The sequence below is a fragment of the Gopherus evgoodei genome, chromosome 7, assembly GCF_007399415.2.
Source record: "Gopherus evgoodei ecotype Sinaloan lineage chromosome 7, rGopEvg1_v1.p, whole genome shotgun sequence".
NCBI lineage: Eukaryota > Metazoa > Chordata > Testudines > Testudinidae > Gopherus > Gopherus evgoodei.
The window spans coordinates 43,604,799-43,623,758 of record NC_044328.1 but is presented as its reverse complement, the minus strand read 5'-3'; the positions used below and the strand labels follow the sequence as shown (position 1 = coordinate 43,623,758).

Below are 18,960 nucleotides of genomic sequence, written 5' to 3'. Positions count from 1 at the left end.
GCCATGTATATTTCTCTCCTCAACCTTCCATGGCATTTCAATAAACTCCAAGTAAATCTGCACTTTTATTTGATAGCATTAAGCATAACTCCCAGGTCACTGACCTTTGAGCAGCACTCAGCTGCTGGGATCCAGCAGCCATTAGAGAGTCTTTAAATTGCCAGGAGTTATTGTGATTTCCAAATCAGCAAGTACAACTAAAGATGGTATTCACAAGCAGCAGGGAAAAGGGAAACTGAGGCAGGTGGGAGCTGAGAGCTGGGATTTAGAGAGGAGTGGGGAGAAAGCAGAAAAGAGGAAGGGAGAGAGAAAGAGAGCAAGACTTAAATGCACACAATTCAGTGCTCACTTCCTAAATGTGGTACACTTCAATTTACTACTCCCACCAGAGAGGAGCCTCCAGTTGGTCAATGGCAAACTAAAGTGCATCTCCATTCCAAAGACACGGGACACAGCGCTGGCCTATCTGACAGTTCACTCATCGCCTGTCAAAAGAGAAGGAGCAGCTTAGAATGATAAGTGTCACAAGCTGTGCCATATATTTCAAAGGGAAAGCAACAGCTGGGGGAGGAGGGAGCTAGTGATGGCACAGGAATAGTAATGGCCCTGTTTATTTTGGTGCAGGTTTATCCTACAAAAAGCCACCTTCTGTGGCTGCCAAGTGGGATGATCGTGGCCAGAGGCGGAAGCTAAGAGTACTGATGCTGCTGTCAGGGTTTAGGGATTTTCTTTTTAGAAAAACCCACCTGCAAGAGCCATTGGGTAACCCACAAGACAGATGGTATTTTACCATCTGGTCATGAGGATTAAAGGACTGGCAGCACTGGAAACTAGGACTTTGGCTGGCTCTGGAGAGTCTGACACAGGTTTTCATGGAGTTGTTTTCACTATTGTAGGTCAACCCTCTCTACTTCTCCCTACTCCTGTTTACAAGCCCCTCCTTGTGCCCTGCTGAAAAGGATTCACACTTTATCCATGGCAGTGAAACATACAGAACAGTGGATATGATGCCTCACCACCACTGCTCAGACATCCATTTCCTGAAAGCACAGAAAAGACAGCAATTGCCACCTGCTACGCTTCCCTTTATGGCCTACCAGACTGTAACTATCTTTCATGCAGTCCTGTTTATATGATTCTCCCCCAACATCAATGTGACAAGTGGAATGAAATTCCCAGGAGTTTGTAGGTCTCCCACTAATAACCTGATCCAAAAGTCATGAAAGTCTTTCCACTGAATTCAACGTATCAGGTCCTAAATGTCCATCTTCAATTAATTGCTTTGTGTGAAATGAAACATGACAATATAGTCATGACTTGCCCTCATAGCTGAGCACCTGGGTAACAGCCTCAAATGCAGAGCACTTATCCACTATCCCAGAGCAAATTGTGATCTGCAGAAAAGCACTTCTAGAGCCAAGCAGCAGAGGGTTGGAAGGGAGCTTGATCAGTGTGGCCCTAAGAAAGGTCTCTCTCTACACCCTCTATTTTCTTTAGGCATCCTCATATACCAGGCTTTTATTACATATTCTGATGTCCTGAAAAAGCCAAGAAATCCCTCCTACCCAAAATTTTGCCCTAATCCTCCCATGTTTAGTTGGTGAATTTTAGGAATGAGAGACATCTGAAATCATGAAAGCTAATTTCTGATGCCCCAATAGAAACTTAGCACCTATGTTCTGCTGTGTTTTAGGGTGCATGTAGGGGGAGCAGAAATGCAAATTGATGCAATTTCTCCATTTACTGCAAAGATCAAATGGGAAATCAAAAAATATATCTGGGGCCCCATCCAGAAACATCTTCAGTATGTTAATAAATATAAAGGCAATCCATGGTAGCTGTACAGAGTGAAAGTGAAAGTCCTGACAGCTCCATCCTTGTTAGGTGCTCCCTCATACGAAGAAACTAATAGGTAAGTTTCCTCCTCACTTACTCTGTCTCTCTCAACTCCTCTTGGATTGGCAGCTAGTTTCTTCCCTGGCTCTTCTTACAAGACACCCTAACTTTGTCTGTTGGATCATCACAAGATGAAAGCCTATTGTCCAGGAAACTCCAATGGCAGGCAGGCAGTTACCTCCATCTCTAAATCAGAGGTAATTCTGCCACTGTCACCTGTGAGAAGTCCATGTTATTATATACTATATACTAGTGAGGTTCCTAAGCTGAATCATGAAGTTCATGTCTACTGGTGGTAATCATCCATATATCTGTCAGGTAAACTGGTGGCTGCAGCTACTTCTGAAAGCTCCCAATATTCTTACAGGGATTAACAACTCATCTGACTGTCAAGGAGGGGTGAGGCCATAACATAAGGCCCCAAAGTAGAGGGTGTAAAATGGGGACCAGAGTGCTGGAATACAGAATAACCCACTCCCACATGGACGGAAGGGGAAGATTTAAAAAGCAATAATCTGATACAGCCTCATGCTTAAAAACCAGAGAAAGAGAGAATTTTACATTAGCCAAATAAAGTTTGAGGGGCTTGGGGGAGGGTAAATAAATCCTTTTTTAATAAAACCCTGAGCTTTTAATAAAGTGTTCACATCGATGGGCTGGAAATATTCTAAGAAGGAATTAACTGAGAGCTATCGATACTCTGGAGCCAAGAGGGTACTGTTTCTGCATTATTTCTTTAACTTACTGATTTGGGGGTGGAGGGTAGGGAGTCGGGAGGTGACAAAGAATTAAAAGTATTTTAATTCTATTTTAAGGTGGATAAATGCCATGCTGCAATAAGGAACACATTATTCACTCACCCTGGAAAACCCAGTCAGAGACTAAAAATTACTGGGTCTCAGCATCTCTCCCTGTTGCACAGTTTCCTGTCTGGGATGCCAGTGTGGAATGTATTCGGATGTGCCCCAGCTTACCTCTTGCTGGGTGGATTGTTCCCATGTCCCCTCTGGAAAAGAAGCTGACGTTTTCTTGATTTAAAGTTCTTGGACAAGAGTGAGCTGTGGTCTGAACACAAAACTAGGAGCCTGGAAGTCCTGGGTTATCGGACAGAGAGTCCTCTTTATGACTGGGGGTAAATCCCTTTTCTATGCCTCCATTTACCTGTCTGTAAAATGGCCACATACTTACCAACTGACACAGGTTGTGAGGATTAAAATCTGCAGAGCATTTTGAAGAAGAAAAGAACTCTATACCACACATGCTGAGCATTACTGTAACCGTATGTATTCTGTTTTGGTTTGTCCAGGAGCCAGGGGAAATTTGTACTGTCCTCTTTGAGAATACACACTGCATCCAGAAAGAATATGCAGTGCCTAACGGGAAGACAAATGCTTTCCCTCTCTTTGCCTGCTAATGAATTCTAAATGGAGGTGAGGGGAGGAGGAAATTTCTTTCTTCACAGTCTGAATAAGTATATGCAAAATGCTTTTGAATTCTGACACAGTATCCCGAGTTCAGAAAAATAAGAACCACAGCAGCACTCTTCTCCTTTCTTCCTTCTTCTGTCACAGGATTAAGGACTTGAAAGGTGACCCTTAACCCTGTGTCAAGGCAGGAGCCAGTGTGAGGGGGAGGGGATGTGCTTCAGAAAGCTGCTATGGCAAAATCTGAGGCAAAAAAAACCCAAAAACCTATTTCTCACTCTTTATTTCCAGTCAATTCTAGTCAAAGGGCTGATAGGGATCTGTTTTCAGTAATTTGCTGCAGTTTATCCACTCCTTTCACCTTCTATCAGCTCTTCACTGACAGGCCGGCTGACATGCTGTTACTTGAGTGAGGAAATTAAAATTTGATGCAGTAATCCCAAATAAGAAGATTTTATTAGGTAACATATACACTTTAGATTAGTTACTCTTGCCTGATACGTAGATAGAGAATCAGTCATGCTGTGCACCATAGATAAACAGAAAAAGAGAGAGAGAGAAAGAGAGCCAGAGAGGCTGGGGAAACTATCAGAAACCTTCTTCAAACCTTTTATGCACCCCTACGTCTACAATAGCAGAAACAGCTTGTGTATATATTAGCCCAGTGGGCCTGAAGAGGGATGCATATATCAGGTCAGAGTGCATGGTACACAGACCACAGTGTCCAGGTCAAGTTAAAGCCCATTTTGTGGCAGAAGTGAAATAAGCCCAGATGTCTCATCAAAATCCCCAGTGGACTTCTTTTTTCACATAACAAAACCACCACACGGTTTGACTGTTTTTATTCGGCACATCCACAACTGAATACCCAGGGTGTTATAGGTCAGGACGGAGGTGCATTTGGGAGGCTTTCACGGTCCATGTACGCATCATAATAGATTCTGGAGCAGTGATTCTCAACCAATTTACCACTGAGGGCTGCATCCAATACTCTCTGTATTACCCTGAGGATGTCATGTGGGCCACAGCTGTATGCTGGTTGGGTCGTAGGTTGAGAACCACTGTTTGAGACACTATATTGGTGCCTGATTTTATGAGGTTCAAAAGTGACTAAGTAGAAGTAAGTGGCAAGCTATTGTACTGCTACTTTCTTTTAAAAAAAAAAAATTACTTCACTGTTAATCATGATCACTATTCTTGCAAGAGAAAATTCTAGTGGAACCTCTTACTACAGTTTTTCATGATTATATCAGAATTCACTTCACACTAATCTCCTGTTCACATATGCATTGAGACTATTAGGTCACAAAATCTCCAAACCAGACCTACGGGTAGACAGCTTGGAGATCTGAAAGGAAAAGAAAAATAGTCAGGGGTGGTGTAGATAACAACCGCACCAGGCTGGTGCTTTGATGAGCCATTTCTTGCAAAAGTCGCACAGCCAAACTTCAGCATGTGCACAGAGATGTGTTCTTATACTCTTTACAGACTTCAGAAGTTGTTCCCTGAAGGGAAAATACACCTGTCTTCACACTCCATCATTCAGTCAAATACAGATCCCTCTTTGAACTCCCATCTATTGCACACACCCATGTAATGGAGAAAGTGAAGGGGAAATCACTCAATACAAGCTGTACACTCACATATTTTCTATGGAGGATGAGGACATTTTGATGGATCACAATTGCATTTCGTCCAATTTTACTCTTGAATTCTATTATATGCTTTTTCAGATGCAATAAAAGAACAACAGAAATTAAATCTATAAACAAGCTGGAAATCTGATAGATTGTGGCTTAGTAGTTGTGGGTTGATTTCATATTTCACTTTAGACATGGATTTTGTGGTTATTTTATCCAGCCTGAGTACTATACTTTCAGAAAGTAATTATTATGTACGTTAGTGTAAATAAAAACATGAAGGGACCATTTAGCTTCAGTCTTACTATACTGTCATTTAATTTAAGAGAGAGAGTTCTTTAATGGATACAAGGTCACTCCGTGAAGATGATCCAATCTATAATCTTTGATGATAGTGGGGATTTTCATTTCATATCATTCTTTTTTTGCTAACAACACTCTAAGTAGGAACTTTTCTTCTTCACTGTGTATACTGTCTAGTGCTGGGAAAATGCTTAATATAAACAGGACAAGATTTCATGTGAGTGTAATTCATGTATCCTTTTGTATCTATCAGCTGCATCTCCCTTCTTGAATCACTTCTCAGCCTTTTGGCTCAGATCAAATATAAAAGAGCCCTGGGCACCTGGGACCCCCACAACGAGCAGGTGCTGAGAGCGTGCAGAGTCGGTTGGCACTATGCCCGGCTCATGAGACAGCTCATGGTGTCCGACACCATCAAGTGGTCCAGAGATATCTACACGGAGCACATCATGGGACACCATCAGTACTAGGACAAGCAGGACCGGCTCTAGGTTTTTTGACGCCCCAAGCAAAAAAAATTTTGGCTGCCCCCCGTCCCAGACCTGGGTTCCTCCCTGCACCCCCCTGCTGCCCCAGCCCTGGGCTCTCCCCCCACCACAAACCCCCTGCCGCCCCAGTGTTGGGCTTCCCCCTTTCCCCCACACCAGTGCCCTCCCTCAACTCCCCTGCTGCCCCAGCCCTGGGCTCCCCCCTTCCCTCCCATCAGTGCCCCTCACACACACCTCCTGCCGCCTTAGCCCTGGGCTCTCCCCCCGCACCTGCTCCCTCCTTCCACCGCAGCCCTGGGTCACTGGTAACTCGCTCCCAGGGCAGCTCATTCAGCAGGAATTTTGGATGTATATTATAAGACTGTCCTCCATAAATGAGGAAAAGTTGAGGTGCCTTTATTATTCTTTGTTCCACTCTTTCTTTCTATAGGGAATTTGCCAATGCAATATCACAGTCTTCCTTTTAAACAAACAAACAAAAAAGCAATGGCTGTTGAAAATAGCAATTCCAGTCCTAAAAATCACTGGGAAGCATTTCTTTCTCAATTTTATCCTACTTTTTCTACAGTAAGTTACAGTGGATCAGTATATTTGATTTGGGAGAAATGATGTAACAGCTGCCCAAACTGAGCACTCCTGAGTTTTGAGGTGTTCAAATCTGGAAGGCAGGTGCTGGGGGTGTGTGTGCGGTGGGGGGGGGGCTGTGGGCTATGTGAGGGAGCATGGCAGCACATATGCAGCAGCATGTCTGGCGCTGCGCAGAGCCAGACACGCTGGTCTGAGTGGCACGGTAAGGGGGCTGGGGGGTTGGAGAAGGGGTAGGAGGTTCGGGGGGAGCAGTCAAGGGACAGGGAACAGGGGGAGCTGGATGGGACGGAGGTTCGGGGGGGCAGTCAGGGGACAGTCAGCGGTTGGATAGGCATGGGACAGGTAGGGGGTGGGGTTTGGCAGAGGACAGGTAGGGGGTGGGGTCCTAGAGGGGAAGTTCGAGGAGGGTCTCAGGAGCGGGTAGTTCGGGACAAGGAGAAGGGAGGCTTAGATAGGGGCAGGGGTCCCAAGGGGCAGTTAGGGGCAGGGGTCCCGGGAGGGGGAAATTAGGGGACAAGGAGCAGCGGCGCTTAGATAGGGGGTGGGGTACTGGGAGGCAGTAAAGGGCTGGGGTCCCAGGAGGAGGTGATCAGGCGACAGGGAGCAGCGGGGGGTTGGATGGGCTGGGGTTTCTGTGGGGGGCAGTTGGAAGGAGTGGACGATGCCGGGTGGGGCTTCCCTCCCCGTGGAGTGTCCTGCTTTTTGAATGTTAAAATATGGTATCCCTACCATTCACAGCACTTACAGCAGGCTGCCGCATGAGGTCCCCCTCCTTCCTTTCCAGTAAGTAGTGGCCAAGGGAATGCTGGGAAATGTAGTTCTTTCCCTGCTCCAGGGCTGGCTCTACAGGCAGGGAGCTAACCACGGAACTACAGCTCCCAGAGCCCCCTGTTGGTTCTCAGCTCCCATGCTAGATCCCTGCTGCCCCTGCAAATGGGCTGCCCCAAGCAGATGCTTGCTTTGCTGGTGCCTAGAACTGTCCCTGAGGACGAGTAAACGAGATTGCCAGTCAGGAAAATGACCCACTTCCTTCCCTGACAAACCAAGGGATGCACCCCATCTACGTACCTGTTCACTACAGCAATACCAACTTGGACTCTAAATACATTCTCTGGGTGGCATACCCGAGATCACTTATTCACTGATGCTTTAAAAACTCCCACACCCTAATCTGGATCTATGCTGGTTATGTGCTATGTATGTATCTTGTGCACCTTGTAACCAATACTTGTAATCTCTCATAACTCAAGCCTGACCCCAGATGTACAGTACCTTCCTTCTTAACTTTTGTAAACTTGATTTTAAACATTAGCTCTAATAAAAAAAAAAGTCAAATATCTAAAACATCTTCTACTAGGAAAAACTACATCCTACCCTTGCCCAGGAAGACAATCATTAATTTAACAGAGCTTTGCCATCACTAACATCTATGATCCTAGTAGTAGTATTCTGGCACATCACCCCGTCATATATTACATATGAGTTCCTGCTTTTGATGTGTATATTCAATATTATTTACTGATTGCCTAGATGCTCCGATTTATTGTATGTGTGTGTAGGGGGTTGGTTCTACCATGTACAAACAAGGTCATTTTAGTTCTGAATTAATCGTAATTTCCTATTTTCTTTTTCGGGGCGGGGGGAGGGAGCGGGTTTGGAAGAGGCTATTCCACTGTGTGATTTGTGCATACAGGTCTCAGCCCCACTGATTTTGCAATGGTTTATTATTTAGAGTTGCCACCATGTGTCCTAGTATTTCTAGGATTATCCTGTTTTCAAAGGAGTGATTTGAATCTCACAAACACTGCTTCTAAGATCCTCACAACATGGACTACATTCACCCAAACATGTACATTGCATTGCAATGTGCTGACATGACATCATAATGTCATGACATCTGCGTTCGTCCAATCAAACACACTCCTAAAAGATTTTCCACCTTTATATATTCATAAATCCCAAGCCCAGAACAGACCATTGCAATCAGTTAGTCTGATCTCCGATATAACACAGACCATAGACCTTCCCCAAAATAATTCCTACAGCAGATCTTTTAGAAAAACATCCAGTCTTGATTTAAAAATTGTTAGTGATGGAGACTCCACCATAACCCTAGTCAAATTGTTCTAATAGTTAATTGCCCACACTGTTAAAAATTTACACCTTATTTCCAGTCTGATTTATAACTTTTTCTCTGTGCTTTTTCTGATGGCATTAGACAATCCCACCATACGCTCAGGGAATGCTAGAAATGTGTCCATCCTACATTTCCTGCCCAGTGTGCAGGACTACAAGGCCCATCCATACAGACTTGGAAATGTTCTAGTCAGTATGTAGTATTTTGGAAATTCCTCAATATGAGCATACATTGAATGAAGAAGAAATTACTTGGGAGTGGGGGGAGGATTGAAAACATATGTAGATGAATGTAGAACTATGAAAGTGAGGCACATGTGACCCAGGCCTGAGTTGAGGAGAGTGGATCCTGGCACTGGATGAACCTTCTCCAACATCACCAGTCCACCTAAACTTTGATTTGCAGCCATTGATCCTGTTCCAGTAATGAGCCCTTATACAACTTGGACATTGCACTCCTATCCTGCCCTACATTTATTCTAGTCCTTGGTCGTTCTTGAGCATGTTTATGTTAAATTGTGTAGCTGGATGAGATGAATGAATTAAACTGTGCCCTAATCAGGCATTTGAATGCAGGATTCCAGAAGTGGTATGTGAGTGCATGGAAGTCTAGAACATGAAGATTTTAGGACAGAATGTCTTTTTCTAAAAGTGTAGAGAACACATGCTCTGTGGGTAAAATCTTTAAAAGTTATTTTGGAATATAAGTGCCATTGACTCTTAATGGTATTTAGGATACAGAGGTTTTTGAAAATGTTACCATATATCAAGTTACCCTTCCACAGAATGAGCAGATGCCTTGCTATTGTCATAACACCTTTACTAAATCTCAGATCAAAGACTATCTGCCAATTCCCCTATTTTGTTCAGAACAAAAACCTGTGTGATGGTGTTTGCATTTGGACATCACGAAGCTGCAATGAAAATAGTGTTCCTTCCCAGCCCAGATTCAGCACCTGAAAATTGGGACAGAAGAATCAAAGAAACCATCCTGAGAGGAGGAAACCGCAGTACTTGACAGGAGAGGATTATCCATCTCCGGCATTATGATGTCTAGTGTTCTTTATCCCCTTAGTCATATCTCCCTTCTCTTCTCGCTGCAAGAAAAAGAGGCCCTTACCGGAGGTGAGTTCTCATAGATGTTTGTGCTGTAAGGCAGGTTGATGAAGACTGGATCCATGTCTTGCATATCTGTTATGGTGATTGCCAGATTAGCCAAAGTGGACAAGGGCTTACTTTTATCTTGGTCCTTGAAACCCGAAGAGGAAAAAAATCATTTATGACAGGAAGAGAAACACCCAGAACAATAGTTCATCCCACAGAATGGTCAAGTGTTTCATATTTGCACTTACAGAATTCCTGCTATCTCACCTACCATCAGGTTGGGATCTAATAAATACTCCAGGAAATCACTTTTTCTTAAAACTATCTTGTCAAGTTACTGTCTGAAGTACGTACCTCTGAGCTGGAAAATAATATGTTTTTCTCCCCAAGATTTGCCCTTAACAATTTAGTAGACATGTATTTTTCACTGTGTTTTGAGTCTGCTTTTTGTTTAACAAATATTCCAATTCATAGTTTGTTTTCTTACATTGAAATGTCTTAGTTTTAACTATGGCCATATATTTTGTTAACTGCTGCTGCAATGCCAACCGGTGACTAACAAGGGCTCATAACATGGTCATTTATGTGGACTCCATAAATAGCAACCATTGATTTTAAATTTCTACAATTGGAATAATGGGTTAAAAATAAATGCAGAACATTTAGCCATGGGAGAACATACCCTCATGATATTAAAATCACTTGCAAGTAGGTTACATTTTTAGTTTAAAGAAGTCAAAAGTCACCCACTTCTATTATATTTATAAATGAGTTGGGCAAGATTAGTACAACTGCAGCTCTCTTTCTATGTAAGGCAAATTGCTTCCTGTGTTGTAGTGAGGTGAGTGCTTGGAACAAGTATGCAGGAGGTCCTATTATGAAAGCCTTTTAAAGCAACAGCCTTGGAACATTTCAAGCCAGGGGGCTAGAGGGTGATTGGGCTATTGTATGTTTTTCGCTGCTGGAAGTCTGGGTTCAAACATGGCTTAGCTTGCAAAAGAAATAACCTCAATGGTCTCAAGATAGTGAAGTAGGCACCCTTACTACCGAGTCCTCTTACTGCCAACCAGGACTGCCGCAGTATGCGCTCTATTACAGCCGCAGTGCCTGAAATGCCACAGATGTGAACTTCCTAACGACAGTGTCTTGTGAGCAATAGTTGGGACTACATCCATTTGAGCTTTCTCACAGCACTGCCCTGCATCAGGTGAAGTCTGCCGTACTGGGAGCGCTCTTGCACCAGTCCCTCCACAACAGGAGCCCCAAGGCCATGCTAGCTCACGAAGCCATTTGCCAGATAAAGTACTAATGCTGTGTTACATATTCTACCAAAGAGAATCAGCATGGATGTCATATGAAGAGAGATAAATAAGTCTCTTGATACCCAACCATCAGGCACAGTGGTGAAAGGCAAACATTAGAGGTTACTGCACACTTCCACAAATGGTTTTGAACAGCAGCAAGGACTGATTGCCCGGAGATTAATGTTAATTTAAACTGCATTCAACAACACAGCTTGCACATTACCCTCAACACACAGGCCTCAGTGTTTATGGCCTTGCTGGATGCTTGTTTCTGACTCACTCTTTTGCTATGCTGGCATTATCACTACTGGGCTTGAGGATTTTATTTTCTTCAGATAAAAACTTCTACTTTTTTGGTTTTGGTTTTAAGTCTGGTGAAGTTGGCCTGATAATATGGCCTGGTGGCCTGCACAGTGCAGGCAGGCATTACCTAGGCTTCTGAATCTGAACAGGCTCCGCCCCTGCAACCACAGTTCTGTTAAATAGAAGCCCAGATCCCCACCTCAATTTTCCTGTCTATCCCAAACCTTGACCTACACACAGCTCTGCCTGTACAGCTCGAAGCTAATCTACAGCATTGCTGAACTGCAGTTCTGGGCCTCTCCTGAGCGTGCACAGACAATTCTGTTGTAGCACATGTGGTTTTGTAATACGACAAATAGGCACCCAAATTGAGGATGAGATCACTAACTCACTTCGTTTGTGTCTAGATATGGAATGCATGGGCAGTGGCACCTGTCCTTCAGGGGTTGGAAAGTCAAGTCATTAATGAACAGAGTTGTAGGAAGTCACAATGTAATCATAGCATGGCTTTGACATTGAATTGCAATGGTTACTTCATGGCATTGTATCCTCATGACTTGCAGCACCACTGATTGACACATCCCAAGGCAGAGATCACGAGCCAGAATCAGGATGCCTAACTGTAATTATTTACTGTCTCTGCAACTCCATTCCGCTCTCTGCCCTCCTGCCAGCCATGGGTACCTGTGGAGAGGACCCAAGTAGCTCAATCTTCCATACCTGCTAACAGTCCCAGTTTAGCTGAAATGGTCCCAGGTGTTGTCCTGGGGAACTGGTCAATGTCTCTTAACATCTTCTCCCTTGGGACAGGGTACCCACAGCCCTGCTTTCTCAGATAGTGCTGTAGTCTCAACAACATCCCTAGCTCTCCCTCATCAGGGTTCATGTTCTTCCCTTCGCTCCTCTCCAGATTGCAGGCTTCCTGCACTGAGCTCCACACAGTCTCTTTACCTGAGTATTACAGTTATCTGACCAGAACACCTGGTCCCCATTCCCAGCTGCACCGCTGATCCTCTCATGGAACACCTTTCTTTAAAGGGTCATGCCTTGAACCAAGGGTTGGCTGGTCTGGGCCCCACTGCCTTTAAAGGGTATGTCTACACTACAATTAAAAAAACATGGCTGGCTTATGCCAGCTAACTCGGGCAAATGGGCTGTTTAATTGCCACGTAGATGTTCGGGCTCAGGCTGGAGCCCAAGCTTGGGAACCCTCCCTCCTTGCAGGGTCCCAGAGCCCGGGCTCCAGCCCACACCTGAACATTCGCACCACAATTAAGCAGTCACTTGGCCCAAGTCCCATGACATTGGCCAGCCATGGGCATCTAACTGCACTGTAGACATACCCAAAGGGGATAGACCAACGTGATACAGGGTTTCCTGGATTAAGGGAGTTATCTAAGTGCAGGCAAAAGATTCTGAAAGGCACAATTTGGAGATTCAAGTCCCCACATGAGTTGGAAGCCACTAGTTAATTTGTAAAATAATGAATTTATAAGCATAAAATATTTGAAAGAAATGTATGTTTTTAGTGTCATGTACACACTTAAAATATTGGAGGCACTTGGCAGTCAAGCCCATGCCTATGTAGCCACCTAAAATATTCTAAAATAGAATTTTACTGTTGCAATCCACAGGAACCTAGGATTCCAAAGGGAAAGTAGAATTAGGGGAGATAAAACAAGGCAATAATAGATTCTTTCCATTGCAGCTGAAGAGTCTTAAATGTCAAGCAAAAGAATTAAATGAAGCAGATGGCCTGACTCACCGTTGCATTGACCTGGAGCTGGTAGGCCTGAGTGATTTCATAATCCAGCCCTCGTATTACCGACACAATGCCGCGGCCACTGTCAATGGCAAAGAAGCTGGATGGAGGCTGAAAGGAGTAAAGCACACTCCCTCCTGCCCCCTGGTCTGGGTCTGTGGCATTCACTATGAAAATTGGAGTTCCCACTGGTGTGTTCTGGAAATAAAGAAGTGAATACAATAAACAAGCTCTCTGTGTTTTTAGGATGCTTATATGGTATACAGTTGCTCACTTTTATTACAGCATTGAAATAGCTATTCTATAATAGTTCAAATATTATACTAATAATATGCAGTTGTGTCGAGAAGACACTTTCATTCTAAACGCCTATTTTCAGACACTCACGACTTTCCAGAAAAATCACTCTTTTAGCTGAAACTTCTCTTGTTTGTTCTCAGCCCCACATTTATTTCAACATTAAATCACTCCCTTTTTCACCTTCGGCTTTTTAAAAAAAAGCAAAAATAATTGCATTAAATGTAACACTATGGTTGGAATTTTACATGAAATTCAGAGTTATAGTTCCCACAGCAACTGAAACCTGGCCAGATTACATACGTATTAAAGTCTAAATTTTTATAAATGAATAACTAATCTGCATATACACAGCTAAGCATACAAAATCAGCAGCTACAAATACAGTTTGGCATTTCCTATTGTTAATTAGTGGTAGGAGCACAATTATTCATTTTGGGCAGAACTACTGCATTTTGTACACACGCAACTTAGACACACATTCTTGAAAGTGGATCTTTAAAGGCAGAAAAGTTATACAATATGCAGCAATAAAAAATGCTACACATGTGCAAGAGGGCTAATTTAAAGCTACTTTTGTGATCACAGTATCCACCTGAGGTAGGCACGTATACTTATACAGCATTCCTAACTGTGTTAAGAAATGAACAATGGGCAGGATTAATATTGCTCTAACACTTGAAAGGGGACAGCAAAGGTCATAACATAAACAGGCTTATTAGTGGCTGATTATGCCCAGCTTGGATAATATAAATTACTTCTTCAAAACCCTTCTAAAGGCTCCCTATTTTACTGGTTACCTCACTTATGTTAAATCATTCCTTTTCCATCCAAATGGAGGTACTGCAAAATACAAATGACAGCAGATTCCAGGGTTTAATTCTGAACCCGAGTTGATACTGGTCCTTTGTTCAGGTGCAGACTTGCCAGAGCTTTGTAACAAACCTGCCCATTGCCACGTTCCATGTCAAATCTCCTCCTCCAGCCAGGGTTTATGTTCACAAACTACCCAATGAATCAGAGCCAAGTTTCCAGCGACCCTGGTCAAAGTCATATGTTCAGACTGAAAACTTGAGAAATTTTCACATACCAGATTGCACATACCAGTAATTCTGATTTGCCCTAAATCAGGCATAACTCAGAGGTTCAGCTGAACTTTGCTTTAGTTCTGGGTGGGTTCAAAACAACTCAGAAAAAAGAATTTAGGCACGTGAATTCATACCCATCAAAATCTACAAAGTTTCAAATTGACCTGGTCAGTTGAGAGTGGTAATTTAGGACACAACCTGTAACTTACATTTGGGTCTGTGGGCTCTTGTGACATGAACAAGAAACACAATGTCAGTTAGCAAGGTGCTAACACAAATACACCATATCTGCTTTTTTTGGAGGGTCAGGAGGATAGGCACAAAAGGGTAATACAACATTACAGTAAGTATCTTGACACATTAACTTGCCTTAGGCTCAAACAAAATACTAGACTTTTCTGCTAGTCTCACTTCTCTGAAGTGTGAGGAGTTGCAGATAGATTTTTTTTTTTTGCTTTTAATTTATTTACTAAATATCAAAATACTGAAGGTCTTATAAGACATGGCCTGGTTTTCTGGGACCATCCAGGAGTTGTGAAGGGAATCCTGGCTGACTGAATGGTGTTTCATCATAACTGCAATATGAATCAGCCAGATCAACTAGCTTCCTTTGGCCAGAGACCCATCCATCAACGTGAATTTTTGGCTCAGCTATATCTGGAAAGTGCTGTGCCTCTGGAACATATGCTCTGTATCATGGTCCCATGCACTCGGATTTGCAGCTTTCCAGACTCCTTTTGGTACCATACTGGGTTGCTATCTTTCTAATGGCTGGGAAGGAGACCCTGGTCTGTCTCTTCTCCACAAGACTCTGCCCCTGCTCCGCCTCTTCGCCCCAAGACCCTGCCTCTGTCGCTCACAGGGTCTTCACCAACACAGCTGAGGCCACTACAAGCTGTGAGAGCAGTCTGGCCCTGGAGGTAGTGGCTACTGCTGCTGCTGCTCTGCCTCCTTCCTTCCTTCCACTTAGGGTTGCCACCTTTTCCACAGATAAAAAAAAACAGACATCAGGACTTGTAAAATGGCACCCATGCACAGAAGCCAAAACCCAAAACTGTATGGGTGGCAACCCTAGTACCACAGTGTGCAGCAACTCAGTGGAGATCCCATGTCAGCCCCCAACACTGGCACACCTAGACTCCAGATTGATCCCTGAAGGCAAGAATGAGAGTTGCAGAGTAAGAGAAGGAGAAACTGCTGAGTGCAGAGACTGGGAAAAGGGTGGGGAGCAATGATTATTAAGCAGGCACCTTTCACTCACCATCACAACAAGAGCCTCCATTCTAAACCCCACCACCACCAAAACCCTGCTGAACCATCCCTTCTGACAGGGGGAGTCACAGTGCCCCCAATTTCTATTTTGGGAATCTAGTCCCCTTAAATTAGTGCCACATGGGTGTGACGTTATTGATATAATCAGGAACCATATAGAACATGGTTGCAACCAATATCCTGTAGTGGCACCAAATCTTATGTAAAGGGGGTCATATAAGGTGTCTAAGACCAGGTTATGGGTTGCTGGTTATGATTATGATGTCTATATGTATGTATCATTTTGTAGTTGAAGTTATAAGTATTGGCTCTGTACTATCTGTATTTCAAATTTGTGCTGTGTTTCTGGTGGTGTTAGCTCTACCTAGCCTGCTTGATGGCCCATTAAGGACCATCAGCTACACAACTGACCCATGGAGAGAAGGCAGATACGCCTTGTAACTCGGCAAAGTATGCAGGGACTTGCCCAGGTGACTCCAGACTCCATTTTGCTGTAAAGCCTATAAAAGGCTGATGCCTCATCTCCATCTTGTCTTCAATCCTGCTTCTTACCTCTGGAGGAACTTTGCTACAAACTGAAGCTCTGCACAAAGGACTGATGACCCATCCCAGCGGGGAATATTCTCCAGAGACTTAATTTAAACCTGCAGTTTACTCATCACTGCTACAAGCCTGAACTAAGAACTTTGCCATTACTGTATGTAATAGATTCCATTTAACCAATTCTAGCTCTCATCTCTACCTTTTTCCTTTTATGAATAAACCTTTAGATTTTAGATTCTAAAGGATTGGCAACAGCGTGATTTGTGGTTAAGATCTGATGTGTATATTGACCTGTGTCTGGGGCTTGATTCTTTGAAATCGAGAGAACTGTTTTCTTTTATTGGGGTGTTGGTTTTCATAACCATTCATCCCCAGGACGAGTGAGACTGGTGGTGATACTGGGAGACTGGAGTGTCTAAGGAAATTGCGTGTGTGACTTGTGGATAGACAGTGGGGTGAAACCGAAGTCCTTTTTGTCTGGTTGGTTTGGTTTGCCTTAGAGGTGGAAAAACCCCAGCCTTGGGCTGTAACTGCCCTGCTTAAACAATTGGTCCTGAATTGGCACTCTCAGTTGGGTTCCACCAGAACCGCATCATCACAGTGGGAGTCTAGCAGTGTGAGCTGCCTGTTCAAAAATGCCTGACTGCCGTCATCAGATTCCATCAGTTCAATAGTCACATCTGCATCAGCTAGGACTCTAGTATCATACGCTTCCCGAGAACAGTATCCTTACCAGTGTCATTTATAATTCTCATATTATGAGCTTCCAAACAGCAGCACTCCAATACACTAACCCACCGCCTGCCCTTCCCCTTAACAGCATCCTTTCAAAGCCAGCTACCCTTACGATGCAGGATGCCACTGTTAGAGAACGCCTTACAGGCTCCTTCTTTAATTCCTTCTGGTGAGCTGCACAGTATCAGCATTAAGACTCAAACCATTACAAATTAACTATTAATGGGAAGAAAGGAGTCTAAATGCAGGCCTGCTTTAATGAGGTCTGGGGGTATTGTCCCTGGGAATAATAATATTCATAAGGATAAAGCTAGCTTTGATGAATACATTTCCTCTTCTTTTTAAGTGTCTCAAGTCACTCCTTTTAACATGCAAATCTGCTCTGGTCACCAACAATTATTGGGCTGCATGGCTGGCTGTGAAAAAGGAGAGTTTGATTTAGCCGGTATTGTATGTCATACAATAGCCAAAAACAGGCTTTGAAGGGAATTCATTCTCTAGCCCCTAAAGGCAGCACAGTTGCTCCAAAAGAGAAGCTGCACTGAGGATTTGGAGTTACGGGTGTGATAAGTTTTGATTTTGTCAACTAAGGCATCAGCAGACATGAAAAGGAGTTTGGAATCAAGACAGCTATGAAACCTGGATTCTAGCTGGGGATAAAATCAGTTATTCTCCTATCTCAGAAATTCACTGGCCATCTCTCCCCCTTGTACTTGGTCTGTATAGAAAGTTACACTTGAACAGGGCTTCAGAGTTTGTATTTTTATTTTATGTTACCCTCAAGGAAGGGGCCCTGTGCATCTGTGCTAAAGCTATAAATACCTCAAGGAGACATGCAGCTACAGGTAGGAGAGAGGTAAACTGTGCTGGTGAAGTTTTAAGAAGTGAGATATATGATTAAAAGACAAGCAGAATAGCAGAGCTGCATCCTGAAACAGACCAACAATGCTGCTTATTCAGTTTATCTAACTTGCTTCAAGTTGCATTGACATTTATCATCATCACCACGTTACAATGGCGTTGGTGGTGTCAAAATATCCCATTGTACGAACCACCATCACATGATGACTAGAGCTGTGAAAACAACATTTTTCATTCGCTGGCCACTCCAAATTAGGAGGGAATTGTTTCAGGTCAGTCAGAAACAAATTTTTTTATTTTTTCTGATGAACCAAAGAGTGACGCACAATTTTTTTTTGAAACAAAAAAAGCTTCAAATTAAAAAAAAAAAAGAAATTGTAGTAATTTTTGTCACAAAACGTTGTTTCAGTTTGAAATGTTTTGTTTAAAAAATGTTGAAGCAAAACATCTTGGGCTTGTTTGGGTTTTTTTGAATTTGTGTACCACTGAAACAATTCTCTGAATTCAACATGAATTTATGAAATGTTTTGATCAACCCAGTGGACCAATTTTGCCCAGCTTTAATCGTGACTTTGCATCACAATGTCATTCATTACTCAGGCTTCCCAAGTTATTTCAGGTGCCTTTATTGTTCAAACTAGGCAGCATGAAGGATGCAGGATTGTGAAGCCAAAAGGTTGATAATGTTGCAGAAAGTGTGATGGGCCTCAAACCTCTACAAATCTAACTGTCTTGTTGCTAAGGTACAGCCACTCTCCTTGGTATATGACCTCTGTTAGTTTTTACTGTTCAGCATCTGCTTCCTCCATGGGCAGAAAGGAAAGTTACAGTACAAGTGTAGAACCTCGTAATTCACACTATTAACTGTAGAGACAATGCAATTCAATGAATTTTATGAAAGAATAAGAGCAAATCCTTAAAATATCAAGGATGCGGCATCAGACAATAAGCTGAGCTTGACATTTTTAATGCCATTTTAACCATTGATTACACACCAAAGTGCAGGCTAATAAAAACAAGCTTGCTGCAGCATATTTGGTTAAGCAACAAAGCATTAGTAGCACGAAACCTGAGTACTAAGGTGCTGGGTGTGCTATTAAATCTTTGCTAAGATGTAGACAGAGACAGTCACATATTTGATGCAAGTGGTAGAGGTGTGCATAGGTTTTATGATATAGGTAAAATCCTGTTTCCTCCTCTGAACACGTTGATTGGC

The 18,960-nt window shown here is 43.1% G+C and overlaps 1 protein-coding gene across 1 annotated transcript in view; it reads right to left on the bottom strand.

Annotated features, from left to right (window-relative positions):
* CDH23 (cadherin related 23) overlaps positions 1-18,960 on the bottom strand; it is a 536,798-nt gene that overhangs the window by 302,395 nt on the left and 215,443 nt on the right. Inside the window, exons 7-8 of the mRNA XM_030571362.1 lie at positions 12,952-13,146; positions 9,596-9,724 (exon numbers count right to left, since the gene is read on the bottom strand). Of these exons, the coding sequence (XP_030427222.1) occupies positions 9,596-9,724; positions 12,952-13,146 (324 nt within the window). The remainder of the gene's footprint in view (positions 1-9,595; positions 9,725-12,951; positions 13,147-18,960) is intronic.